The sequence below is a fragment of the Phyllobates terribilis genome, unplaced genomic scaffold (assembly GCF_046119375.1).
Source record: "Phyllobates terribilis strain yellow unplaced genomic scaffold, ASM4611937v1 Scaffold_11__3_contigs__length_659146591, whole genome shotgun sequence".
NCBI classification, from domain to species: domain Eukaryota; kingdom Metazoa; phylum Chordata; class Amphibia; order Anura; family Dendrobatidae; genus Phyllobates; species Phyllobates terribilis.
Window position 1 is genome coordinate 309,634,291 of NW_027362771.1, and position 13,743 is coordinate 309,648,033.

Below are 13,743 nucleotides of genomic sequence, written 5' to 3' on the forward strand. Positions count from 1 at the left end.
ATGGTAGACATGCAAGAAATAGGAGCATGTTCACACTAGCAAAAAGAAGCAAAACCTGCAAAAGACAAAAATATATCTCATACCCTACCATCATTATATATAAATGTAAAGCAAAGTTGCATAATAAATATAGGGTACTTAGTGAACTATTTTTGATCAAAAAAAGTATACAAGCCGTCCCACCAGCGGCAAGGTGACCCTAAATTGGGACGGTACCTATACTGTCTATATTAAAAACCTTACTGTATATCAAAGTTGAAATAATGCATATAAAAGGGTAGACAAATAGGACCGGGTCCCAACTCCAGACCACCCAGGCCCGTGGTAAGCTACATATATACTAATCAGCTCAACAAAGGGGATGCCACACCCTTAAATTGCACAGAATGCAAACAAGACAAAAAAACAAGCAATGTGAACTGAGGTCTAAGATGGTAGACATGCAAGAAATAGGAGCATGTTCACACTAGCAAAAAGAAGCAAAACCTGCAAAAGACAAAAATATATCTCATACCCTACCATCATTATATATAAATGTAAAGCAAAGTTGCATAATAAATATAGGGTACTTAGTGAACTATTTTTGATCAAAAAAAGTATACAAGCCGTCCCACCAGCGGCAAGGTGACCCTAAATTGGGACGGTACCTATACTGTCTATATTAAAAACCTTACTGTATATCAAAGTTGAAATAATGCATATAAAAGGGTAGACAAATAGGACCGGGTCCCAACTCCAGACCACCCAGGCCCGTGGTAAGCTACATATATACTAATCAGCTCAACAAAGGGGATGCCACACCCTTAAATTGCACAGAATGCAAACAAGACAAAAAAACAAGCAATGTGAACTGAGGTCTAAGATGGTAGACATGCAAGAAATAGGAGCATGTTCACACTAGCAAAAAGAAGCAAAACCTGCAAAAGACAAAAATATATCTCATACCCTACCATCATTATATATAAATGTAAAGCAAAGTTGCATAATAAATATAGGGTACTTAGTGAACTATTTTTGATCAAAAAAAGTATACAAGCCGTCCCACCAGCGGCAAGGTGACCCTAAATTGGGTCAGTTCACATTGCTTGTTTTTTTGTCTTGTTTGCATTCTGTGCAATTTAAGGGTGTGGCATCCCCTTTGTTGAGCTGATTAGTATATATGTAGCTTACCACGGGCCTGGGTGGTCTGGAGTTGGGACCGGTCCTATTTGTCTACCCTTTTATATGCATTATTTCAACTTTGATATACAGTAAGGTTTTTAGTATAGACAGTATAGGTACCGTCCCAATTTAGGGTCACCTTGCCGCTGGTGGGACGGCTTGTATACTTTTTTTGATCAAAAATAGTTCACTAAGTACCCTATATTTATTATGCAACTTTGCTTTACATTTATATATAATGATGGTAGGGTATGAGATATATTTTTGTCTTTTGCAGGTTTTGCTTCTTTTTGCTAGTGTGAACATGCTCCTATTTCTTGCATGTCTACCATCTTAGACCTCAGTTCACATTGCTTGTTTTTTTGTCTTGTTTGCATTCTGTGCAATTTAAGGGTGTGGCATCCCCTTTGTTGAGCTGATTAGTATATATGTAGCTTACCACGGGCCTGGGTGGTCTGGAGTTGGGACCCGGTCCTATTTGTCTACCCTTTTATATGCATTATTTCAACTTTGATATACAGTAAGGTTTTTAATATAGACAGTATAGGTACCGTCCCAATTTAGGGTCACCTTGCCGCTGGTGGGACGGCTTGTATACTTTTTTTGATCAAAAATAGTTCACTAAGTACCCTATATTTATTATGCAACTTTGCTTTACATTTATATATAATGATGGTAGGGTATGAGATATATTTTTGTCTTTTGCAGGTTTTGCTTCTTTTTGCTAGTGTGAACATGCTCCTATTTCTTGCATGTCTACCATCTTAGACCTCAGTTCACATTGCTTGTTTTTTTGTCTTGTTTGCATTCTGTGCAATTTAAGGGTGTGGCATCCCCTTTGTTGAGCTGATTAGTATATATGTAGCTTACCACGGGCCTGGGTGGTCTGGAGTTGGGACCCGGTCCTATTTGTCTACCCTTTTATATGCATTATTTCAACTTTGATATACAGTAAGGTTTTTAATATAGACAGTATAGGTACCGTCCCAATTTAGGGTCACCTTGCCGCTGGTGGGACGGCTTGTATACTTTTTTTGATCAAAAATAGTTCACTAAGTACCCTATATTTATTATGCAACTTTGCTTTACATTTATATATAATGATGGTAGGGTATGAGATATATTTTTGTCTTTTGCAGGTTTTGCTTCTTTTTGCTAGTGTGAACATGCTCCTATTTCTTGCATGTCTACCATCTTAGACCTCAGTTCACATTGCTTGTTTTTTTGTCTTGTTTGCATTCTGTGCAATTTAAGGGTGTGGCATCCCCTTTGTTGAGCTGATTAGTATATATGTAGCTTACCACGGGCCTGGGTGGTCTGGAGTTGGGACCCGGTCCTATTTGTCTACCCTTTTATATGCATTATTTCAACTTTGATATACAGTAAGGTTTTTAATATAGACAGTATAGGTACCGTCCCAATTTAGGGTCACCTTGCCGCTGGTGGGACGGCTTGTATACTTTTTTTGATCAAAAATAGTTCACTAAGTACCCTATATTTATTATGCAACTTTGCTTTACATTTATATATAATGATGGTAGGGTATGAGATATATTTTTGTCTTTTGCAGGTTTTGCTTCTTTTTGCTAGTGTGAACATGCTCCTATTTCTTGCATGTCTACCATCTTAGACCTCAGTTCACATTGCTTGTTTTTTTGTCTTGTTTGCATTCTGTGCAATTTAAGGGTGTGGCATCCCCTTTGTTGAGCTGATTAGTATATATGTAGCTTACCACGGGCCTGGGTGGTCTGGAGTTGGGACCCGGTCCTATTTGTCTACCCTTTTATATGCATTATTTCAACTTTGATATACAGTAAGGTTTTTAATATAGACAGTATAGGTACCGTCCCAATTTAGGGTCACCTTGCCGCTGGTGGGACGGCTTGTATACTTTTTTTGATCAAAAATAGTTCACTAAGTACCCTATATTTATTATGCAACTTTGCTTTACATTTATATATAATGATGGTAGGGTATGAGATATATTTTTGTCTTTTGCAGGTTTTGCTTCTTTTTGCTAGTGTGAACATGCTCCTATTTCTTGCATGTCTACCATCTTAGACCTCAGTTCACATTGCTTGTTTTTTTGTCTTGTTTGCATTCTGTGCAATTTAAGGGTGTGGCATCCCCTTTGTTGAGCTGATTAGTATATATGTAGCTTACCACGGGCCTGGGTGGTCTGGAGTTGGGACCCGGTCCTATTTGTCTACCCTTTTATATGCATTATTTCAACTTTGATATACAGTAAGGTTTTTAATATAGACAGTATAGGTACCGTCCCAATTTAGGGTCACCTTGCCGCTGGTGGGACGGCTTGTATACTTTTTTTGATCAAAAATAGTTCACTAAGTACCCTATATTTATTATGCAACTTTGCTTTACATTTATATATAATGATGGTAGGGTATGAGATATATTTTTGTCTTTTGCAGGTTTTGCTTCTTTTTGCTAGTGTGAACATGCTCCTATTTCTTGCATGTCTACCATCTTAGACCTCAGTTCACATTGCTTGTTTTTTTGTCTTGTTTGCATTCTGTGCAATTTAAGGGTGTGGCATCCCCTTTGTTGAGCTGATTAGTATATATGTAGCTTACCACGGGCCTGGGTGGTCTGGAGTTGGGACCCGGTCCTATTTGTCTACCCTTTTATATGCATTATTTCAACTTTGATATACAGTAAGGTTTTTAATATAGACAGTATAGGTACCGTCCCAATTTAGGGTCACCTTGCCGCTGGTGGGACGGCTTGTATACTTTTTTTGATCAAAAATAGTTCACTAAGTACCCTATATTTATTATGCAACTTTGCTTTACATTTATATATAATGATGGTAGGGTATGAGATATATTTTTGTCTTTTGCAGGTTTTGCTTCTTTTTGCTAGTGTGAACATGCTCCTATTTCTTGCATGTCTACCATCTTAGACCTCAGTTCACATTGCTTGTTTTTTTGTCTTGTTTGCATTCTGTGCAATTTAAGGGTGTGGCATCCCCTTTGTTGAGCTGATTAGTATATATGTAGCTTACCACGGGCCTGGGTGGTCTGGAGTTGGGACCCGGTCCTATTTGTCTACCCTTTTATATGCATTATTTCAACTTTGATATACAGTAAGGTTTTTAATATAGACAGTATAGGTACCGTCCCAATTTAGGGTCACCTTGCCGCTGGTGGGACGGCTTGTATACTTTTTTTGATCAAAAATAGTTCACTAAGTACCCTATATTTATTATGCAACTTTGCTTTACATTTATATATAATGATGGTAGGGTATGAGATATATTTTTGTCTTTTGCAGGTTTTGCTTCTTTTTGCTAGTGTGAACATGCTCCTATTTCTTGCATGTCTACCATCTTAGACCTCAGTTCACATTGCTTGTTTTTTTTAGGGCATATAATAAGTCTTAAAGTTCACTTTGAATGTTAGAGAAGCATCGTGAGGACTATGCGTCCTTCTAACAGGGGCAAAATACCCAATTCTCTGAGAGCTACCATGCAGACTCCTACCGTAGCAATGGCCTTAGCGGAGGTCTCCGGTTCTTGTTCTTGTCGCTAGGTCACAAGTCCTCCTCACTAGAGATGAGCAAATTTGTTAGGAAAACGTTCGCCAATCTCAAAGTTGGCATGAACATTGAACATTCGGATTCGTGTTCTGATTCCCGAGCATTTTCCTCAAAATTGACAAAATTCGGCCAAAGTTCGGTAAATGATCGAATTTCCACTAATACTTTTGTTAGGACTTTGGCTCAGACAGTAATGCTGTATGATGAACGGGGAGGATGTGTTTGATAAGGGGAGGATGTGGGGAGAGGTCAGAGGAGCGGCGGACTGGTGTTCTTTTTTTTAATTTTTTTATTAACTTAACGTGTGGAGATTCCAGCAGCCAATCAGGGAACAGAAACCATCCACAATGTCCAGACACAAGGGCTTGTGTCATTGGCTGCCGAAGTCACATGTCCCTCTACATATAAAAAGTGGACATGTGGCTTCGGCGCCATTTTGTCAGTGTAACAGCGTAGTGAGGTTGCTGCTGCTGCAAGTAGTTAGATAGTTAGCTAGGTGGTTTATTGTCAGCTAGTTCAAATGGATAGGATTCTGTGTCAAACCGACCTTCCAGCATATCAATCCTTTGTGCTGTGTGATCCCACCACCAGTCCACATTTCAGCATCTAAATCCTTTGTGATAATTGTGTGGTCCAAACACCAGTCCACATTTCAGCATCTAAATTCTTTGTGCTAATTTTGTGGTCCAGACACCAGTCAACATTTCAGCGTATAAATCGTTTGTGCTAATTATGTGGTCCAGCCACAAGATCTCAGCAAAGAGATACTGATTTGTTAATCTAGTAACAGGTGACTGACAGGTCTGGGCCTATGGTTGTGAAATAGCAGGTTAAAAGATACGAAGGGTACATCTAACATAAGTGGGAAAAAGCGTGGTCGTTATGGAAGGGGGAATAGGCTTGGTGTTCGAGGTGTACGTAGAATAGGTGGTAATGTTACTGAAAGCTCTACTGAACAAGCATCGGCTAGTCCTATCCAAAGACAACTGACAACTTCTGTTACTGGACGGGCTACTCGACTGAAAAATGTAGCTGCGTATTCATTTGCGTATTTTATTTGTGAATAAAAAAGCTTTGGAACAATTAATGAGTGTGCAAAATAGTTTATCTATCGATTATTTGGGGCTGGGAACCCACATCTTGCATTTCATCTACACAGTCATAATTAAAAAAAGTTATGGGTCTCACAATAGGAAACAAAAGTTTAACTAAAAAGTTGTATTAAAATAGTAAAACAAAAAAAAATTTGAATCATCATAATAATACTGACCAGCAGAATAAAATTAATACATCATTGGTTTTAGAAGGCGGAAATGAAAAAAGCAAATTACAGGGAACAAAAATTGTCCAGTCCATAAAAGGTTAATCTTTTCTTAAAATCCTGAAATGTTTAACAATTAAATATGCAAAAGCTGAAGAAATCTAGAAGGGGTTAAATGGTGTAAGCTACTAGAGTGGTTTATTACTATTTATTTCAGACTTTTTGTAACATACCTGGCGGCGTCCTTGCATAGTGGTCCATCTCCCACTGTGCAAGAGCGCACACTTGATTTCCAGTCCAGACTGCCACTCTGGCTTCTTTCCATACTGTCTGCTTTGCTCTGCTGCTCTGAACTTCCTGTTTCTTGTAGCTGCTGCAGACACACCCCTAATGCATCCTCAGCCTATTGCTGTCTGTCACCTGGTATTTAAACCAGCTTCACCTGGAAGCTAGTGCCTGAGCATCTTGTTCTGTCAGTTGGCTTCTAGTCACTGATGTGCCAGGTCCTGTCTATGTTTCCTGCCTTGCGGTATCAGTTCCCGTGTCTGAACTGTGTCCTGTCTGTGCACTCTAGCCAGCTGTCTTTCTGCCTTTCCTGGAGGCTGTAATTCCAGGCCCGTGTGAACACGCTCTTAGCCTGTTCCTTCTGCCCTCTAGGGCCGCATACCTAGATCTGTTGTCTGTGTCTTTTCCCTGTGTCTGTTCCTGCCCTAACTATCTTCCAGCCTGTTTCCTGTTTCTCTCTACGCCCATATCTTCCCTTTTTCTGCAGAGTCTGAACTCGTACCTAACTCCTGCTCGTTGTCACTGTACTTCCGTTTGTGAGTTTGTGGTCCACTCGTTACTTCACTGCAAGTACCCTGTGGGTATCTGGTTCTGCCTTTCCCTTCCAGTCTGTTCCGTGTGAACAGAGCACTATCCCCTCTGCTTTGCCTTGCTCGCCGCTCCGGCGGTTTCTGCCCACTCTGCCTTGTTCGCCGCTCCGGCGGTTTCTGCCCGCTCTGCCTTGTTCGCCGCTCCGGCGGTTTCTGCCTTGCTCACCGCTTCGGCGGTTCTTGCCTGCTCTGCCTTGCTCTCCGCTCCGGCGGTTCTTGCCTGCTCTGCCTTGCTCTCCGCTCCGGCGGTTCTTGCCTGCTCTGCCTTGCTCACCGCTCCGGCGGTTTCTGCCTGCTCTGCCTTTACTCACTGCTTCGGCAGTCTCGCTCTGCTCTGACCCTTAACTCACTGCTCCGACAGTCTCGCTCTGCTCTGCCCCTTTGCTCACTGCTCCGGCAGTCTCACTCTGTTCTGACCCTTTGCTCACTGCTCCGGCAGTCTCGCTCTGCTCTGACCCTTTGCTCACTGCTCCGGCAGTCTCGCTCTGCTCTGACCCTTTGCTCACTGCTCCGGCAGCCTCTCTCTGCTCTGACCCTTTGCTCACTGCTCCGGCAGTCTCGCTCTGCTCTGACCCTTTGCTCACTGCTCCGGCAGTCTCGCTCTGCTCTGACCCTTTGCTCACTGTTCCGGCAGCCTCGCTCTGCTCTGACCCTTTGCTCACTGCTCCAGCAGCCTCGCTCTGCTCTGACCCTTTGCTCACTGCTCCGACAGTCTTGTCCTGCTCCACGCTTGCTTACCGCTCCAGGCGGCCTCATCCTGCTCTACTCTCGCTCACCGCTCCAGGCGGTCTCGTCTTACTCTGCTCTTGCTCGCCGCTCCGGGCGGCCTCACTCTGCTGTGCTTGTCCACCGCATCTGCGGTTCTGTTCCTGAGTCCAGTCTGTACTGGGTCCTATCCACTCTGTGCTCCAACCTGTCGTACCTGCCAGTACCTCCCTGCCTGCATACCAGTCATGCTTACCAGCATCCACCTGCCTGCATACCGGCCGTACCTGCCAGTACCTCCCTGTTTGCATACCAGTCGTGCTTGCCACCATCCACAAATCTGTATACCAGCCGTGTCTGCCTATACCCACCAGTCTGTGTGCCAGCCTAACCTGCCTGTTCCTGTATTCCCCGGTGTGGGTCAACAGCTGTGTCCGGGGTCTGACCTGGAGTAGCACCTGGTCCCTCTGCTCGGTTCCTCCTTGGTACACTGGCGTCGTATGCCGTCGGACGACCTTGGTCGGATGGGGTGGATACTTAGTTACGCCCCTCCAGGCATTCACTCTCCGGTACGGTCCAGTGGAATCACTACATATACACGCACACGCCAGTCAGTCCGGGCGTGTGCATTACACTTTTCATTTACATCCATATATAAAGTATAAGGCAATGAATATTTGTATTTTTTACCTGGTCTTCCTTCTAGGAGTTGAGCTGAAATATTAAACCTGCCGGTTTGATGTTCTACCGCACAAGTACCTTTTATATTACCGGTACAGTTATAGATGTTCACCAGAAACGTATAGCTGGTATTATATGTTCCATCAGCATTTCTTGTGAGTACAGGATTCTTCAGATGCTGAACACTTCCACAACTCGCGTTAAAGGAGACATTCACATTCTCCGGATAGAATTCTTGCAGTGAACAATGTGCAGTGACGTTATATTGGTCACCAATGGTGGATTTCAGAATCATCTGTGGAGGAGCTGGAAACATAGAGAATTATTGTAGACACACAGGTAATTACAATGTGCAGCTGTTTTTAGTCTTTTGTTCTTCTTTGGAAAATGAATGTTTGCAGATCTACATTTATGTATGGTATGGACGCAATAACATGATCTTTTTGTTGCTTAAAAATTTCCCTACATTTATATTGTTCATCAGTATGGATAAATAGTTATACAATGTTCTTTAAAGCTTCTTTTATCTATAGATTAGCTATATTTATTAAGAAGAATTTGCCATAATAAAATTAAAATTTGTTTAATCAAGTTTTTATGTTAAAAGTATTTTTCAATAAATATATATTAATAATAATGTTTTAACTTTCCATATTACTACTGGTATTTTTTTTACAATAACTTAAAAAAAACATGTTTAAATTGGCCACTAAGTTTCATATTAGATGGATAATTCCTATCCTGAACAGATCACTTTTCGGTAGACATCTCATATAATTACAGGCAGGATTAAAATGACAAATATCACCTCTATATACAATAGATAACACAGGATCCACCATTCATAATTAAGATGGTCACAGCTCACTTGCTCCATCTCCATCTCCATACAATAACTGCTGCACAAGTCACAGAGATTGCCCACAATATTCTCCTATAGAAGTCAATGAATCAGCTCCAGACTACTGCTGGCCAAGACTATACACAAGCAGCTACACTGTTCTCTTTAATGAGCATATGGACTGATGAGTGCTAACACTGTCTTGTAATTAATACTACAAATAATGTACTCAAAGTTAGCAACAGGCAACCCAGTAACATATTAGTTGTGAACCAAAGCGCCAATTATGGATGCAATAAATCACAAACAAAAAAACACTCCAAACAAGCATATAGAACTGGAGGAAACAAAGTATAATGGTTAAAATAGCAGATTTTAATTAGAAGACAAACTACCCATTTAGTTTAACCCCTTAAGCCCCGAGGGTGGTTTGCACGTTAATGACCAGGCCAATTTTTACAATTCTGACCACTGTCACTTTATGAGGTAATTACTCTGGAACGCTTCAAGGGATCCCCCTGATTCTGAGATTGTTTTTTCGTGACATATTGTACTTCATGATTGTGGTAAAATTTCTTCGATATCACTTGCGTTTATTTGTGAAAAAACGGAAATTTGGTGAAAATTTGGAAAATTTTGCAATTTTCAAAATTTGAATTTTTATGCCCTTAAATCAGAGAGATATGTCACACAAAAGAGTTAATAAATAACATTTCCCACATGTCTACTTTACATCAGCACAATTCAAAATTTTTTTTTTGTTAGGGAGCTATAAGGGTTAAAAGTTGACCAGCGATTTCTCATTTTTCCAACAAAATTTACAAAACCATTTTTTTAGGGACCACATCACATTTGAAGTCACTTTGAGAGGTCTTTATGACAGAAAATACCCAAAAGTGACACCATTCTAAAAACTGCACCCCTCAAGGTGCTCAAAACCACATTCAAGAACTTTATTAACCCTTCAGGTGCTTCACAGGAATTTTTTGAATGTGGAAGAAAAAAATGAACATTTAACTTTTTTCACAAAAATGTTACTTTAGACCCAATTTTTTTTATTTTCACAGAGGTAACAAGAAAAAATGGACCCCAAAATTTGTTGTGCAATTTCCCCTGGGCACGCAGATACCCAATATGTGGGGAAAAAACACTGTTTGGGCGCACGGCAGGGCTCGGAAGGGAAGGAGCACCATTTGACTTTTTGATTGTAAAATTTGCTTGAATAATTAGCGGATGCCACGTTGTGTTTGGAGAGCCCCTGTGTGCCCAAACATTGGAGCTCCCCCACAAGTAACCCCATTTTGGAAACTACACCCCCCAAGGCACCTATCTAGATGCATAGTAAGCACTTGGAACCCCCAGGTGCTTCACAAGTTGATTCGTAAAAATGAAAAAGTGAAAAAAAAAACACTTTTTCATTTTTATGAATCAATTTGTGAAGCACCTGGGGGTTCCAAGTGCTCACTATGCATCTAGATAGGTGCCTTGGGGGGTCTAGTTTCCAAAATGGGGTCACTTGTGGGAGAGCTCCAATGTTTGGGCACACAGGGACTCTCCAAATGCAACATCGGGTCGTCATGGCAACACCCGGGAAGCCTTTGCAGACAGCGCTGGAAGCCGGAAGAGGAGGTGAGTATCTGCGATCACCTCCCCTTGCCCCCGCAATGCTGCGATCGGCTGCGATCGACTTCGATCGCAGCATCGCAGGGGTTAATGTGCTGGGAGCGGTGCAGGACCGCTCCCTGCACATAGTACCGGGTGTCAGCTGTGACAATCAGCTGACAACCGGCTGCGATCGCGCCCGCACAGCCTGTGTGCGCGCGCGATCGCGATGACGTACTAATACGGGTCTGGCTCTTAAGTCCCAGGGCACAGACGCGTATTAGTACGTCAGATGTTATTAAGGGGTTAAAATATATAGAAAAGTCAGACAGACTTATTTGACAAACAAGAGTCATCTACAGTTAATGATTCCCCATAAGCAAAGAAGACACATATAAAAAAGATCAAAGAAATATATTGCTTAGAGGAAAGTATTGAGCCAATGCACAGGGAGATGTTTCGGACATCTGAAAATAAAATAGTTAGTAAGTGTCAACAGAGCCCCAAGCAGCATGTATGACACAGTGTCTCCTGTAGAGATGAGTGGACATTTCAACGTTCAGTTCGGTTTACGATCGCCAAATTTGCAATATTTGACGAATAATTTGTCGAACATTCGTCGAACATTTGCCGAACATATCCGAATCCCATTGGATTCAATGGGAGGCAAAACTAAACGCATACACAACACCTTCAAATGGGCCAAAAGCTGTCAAAACAGATCAAATTAGGGGCAGACACCAGGAAAGTGCCATCAATTGACCCAGAGTACAATTAGTATAATTATTATTATTTATTATTATAGCGCCATTTATTCCATGCCACTTTACATGTGAAAAGGGGTCACCGACTGGTACAAGAGGAGAGAGGACCCTGCCTGCGAGGGCGCACAAACAATCTACAAGGGATGGGTGAGGGTACAGTAGGTGAGGGCACAGCTGTCACACAAGGTGTGGGAAAGACTTAGTGCAACACGAAGGAAAGAAGGAAAGGAAGCCCAGACTCTAGGGAAAGGGGAGAGTGGAGACCTCCTGGCTGATAGAATATCACCCTGTCTCCCCTAACGTCCCTATATTGTCTCTTCACCAATCGCCGCATGCGTTCCTCGCCCTGTCTTTCCCTGGCGTTTGGCTAAGGCACGGGAAGGGAGGAGATAAGCACTAGTCGATCCCCACTGACACTAAAGACAACAAGGGGGGACAAACAAAGGGGAATTGTTTAGCTTTAGATGACTCCAGACAACTGCGCACACATCCTCAACACCAGAGAGGAAGAAGTACTGCTCTTGTTCAAGCCTTCACAAGGAGTAATGAAAATCGCCGGCACCTCCCTCTGGAGCACAGCAGGTATTTATACACCCAGGCCATGATGTTAATTAGCCAGAGGAAGGTAGCCGCTAGGTCCTAGAGACAGCCTCTAAGAAGATGTCTGCAATGCCAAACGTAGAGATCTCCTGCAACCCACTGCAGGGCGACTGTCTGTCACGTCTGACACACCCATGACAGTACCCCCCCTCTACAAGTGGCCTCCGGACACTCAGGACCGGGTTTCTCAGGATAAGAGGTGTGGAATGAGCGAACCAACCTGGGAGCATTCACCTCTAATGCTGAAACCCACATCCTCTCTTCTGGACCATAGCCTTTCCAGTGCAGCAAGTATTGTAGCGAACGACGTTGGAGACGAGAATCTACAATCCTCATAATCTGGAACTCCAGATTACCATCAACCATTACTGGGGATGGTGGTAGAGGTGAGGGCTCAAGAGTTTCCACATACTTCTTGAGTAAGGACCTACGGAACATGTTGTCGACCTTAAGGGCCTGAGGAAGTTCAAGACAAAACGCTGCTGGGTTAATGACGGCGGTTATTTTGTAGGGACCAATAAACATAGGTCCCAGCTTCAAAGAAGGTATTTTCAATCTTATATTCCTATTAGATAACCACACAAAGTCATTCACATTCAGGTCCGGACCTGGCAAGCGTTTTCTGTCAACCATACGTTTATACCTGTCTCTCATGATCTTTAAATTACCCAGAACAGCCTGCCATACCGAGGAGAGCGATGAAGCAAACCCTTTCTCCTCAGGAACTCCTGAAGCTCCTCCCCCACTAAAGGTACCAAACTGTGGGTGATAACCGTATGCACCAAAGAACGGTGACCTGCCAGTGGATTCTTGACCATGATTATTAATGGCAAATTCTGCCAGCGGTAAGTAGGATGCCCAATCCTCCTGATTTTCAGAGGCGAAACACCTGAGATAGGTCTCCAAATTCTGATTGACACGCTCGATCTGTCTATTCGACTGAGGGTGGAAGGCAGATGAAAATGACAGCTGCACCCCCAGTGAAGGACAGAATGCCTTCCAAAACTTGAAAAAAAACTGGGTCCCCCGATCTGACACCACATCGGAGGGAACCCCGTGAAGCTTCACAATCTCATTTATGAACACCTGAGCAAGTGTTTTGGCATTTGTAAGTGCAGGTAATGCAACGAAGTGAACCATTTTACTGAACCTATCTACTTCCACCAAAACCACCATTTTGCCTGCAGAAACCGGTAGGTCAGTAATAAAATTCATGGGCAAATGTGTCCATGGCCTATTAGGGATAGGTAGCGGAAGAAGAGTACCAGACGGACGGGTATGCGAAACCTTAGAACGCACGCAAATACTACAAGCAGCTACGTGTTCAATTACATCCCGATGCAACCCCGGCCACCAAATACAACGAGAGAGGAGGTCCGCGGTTGCTTTACCACCTGGATGACCAGCAAGCACAGAGTTATGATGTTCCTTAATTACTTTGCGGCGCAGATTAGATGGTACAAATAACTTTCCTGAAAGGCAGGAGGCAGGGGCATCCCCCTGAGCCTCCAGCACCTCACCCTCCAGTTCAGGATACAGTGCCGAAATGACTAGCTTTTTCTGTAATATCGGGGCAGGGTTCACATGGTAACTACCAACAGGGAAGCTCCAGGACAAAGCATCAGCCTTGACATTTTTGACCCCTGGACGAAAAGTGACAACAAAATTGAACCTAGTAAAAAACAGGGACCATCT

At 42.7% G+C, this 13,743-nt stretch overlaps 1 protein-coding gene across 1 annotated transcript in view; it reads right to left on the reverse strand.

Moving 5' to 3' along the window:
* LOC141165113 (tyrosine-protein phosphatase non-receptor type substrate 1-like) overlaps positions 1 to 13,743 on the reverse strand; it is a 114,204-nt gene that overhangs the window by 62,163 nt on the left and 38,298 nt on the right. Inside the window, exon 3 of the mRNA XM_073650752.1 lies at positions 8,251 to 8,547. Within this exon, the coding sequence (XP_073506853.1) occupies positions 8,251 to 8,547 (297 nt within the window). The remainder of the gene's footprint in view (positions 1 to 8,250; positions 8,548 to 13,743) is intronic.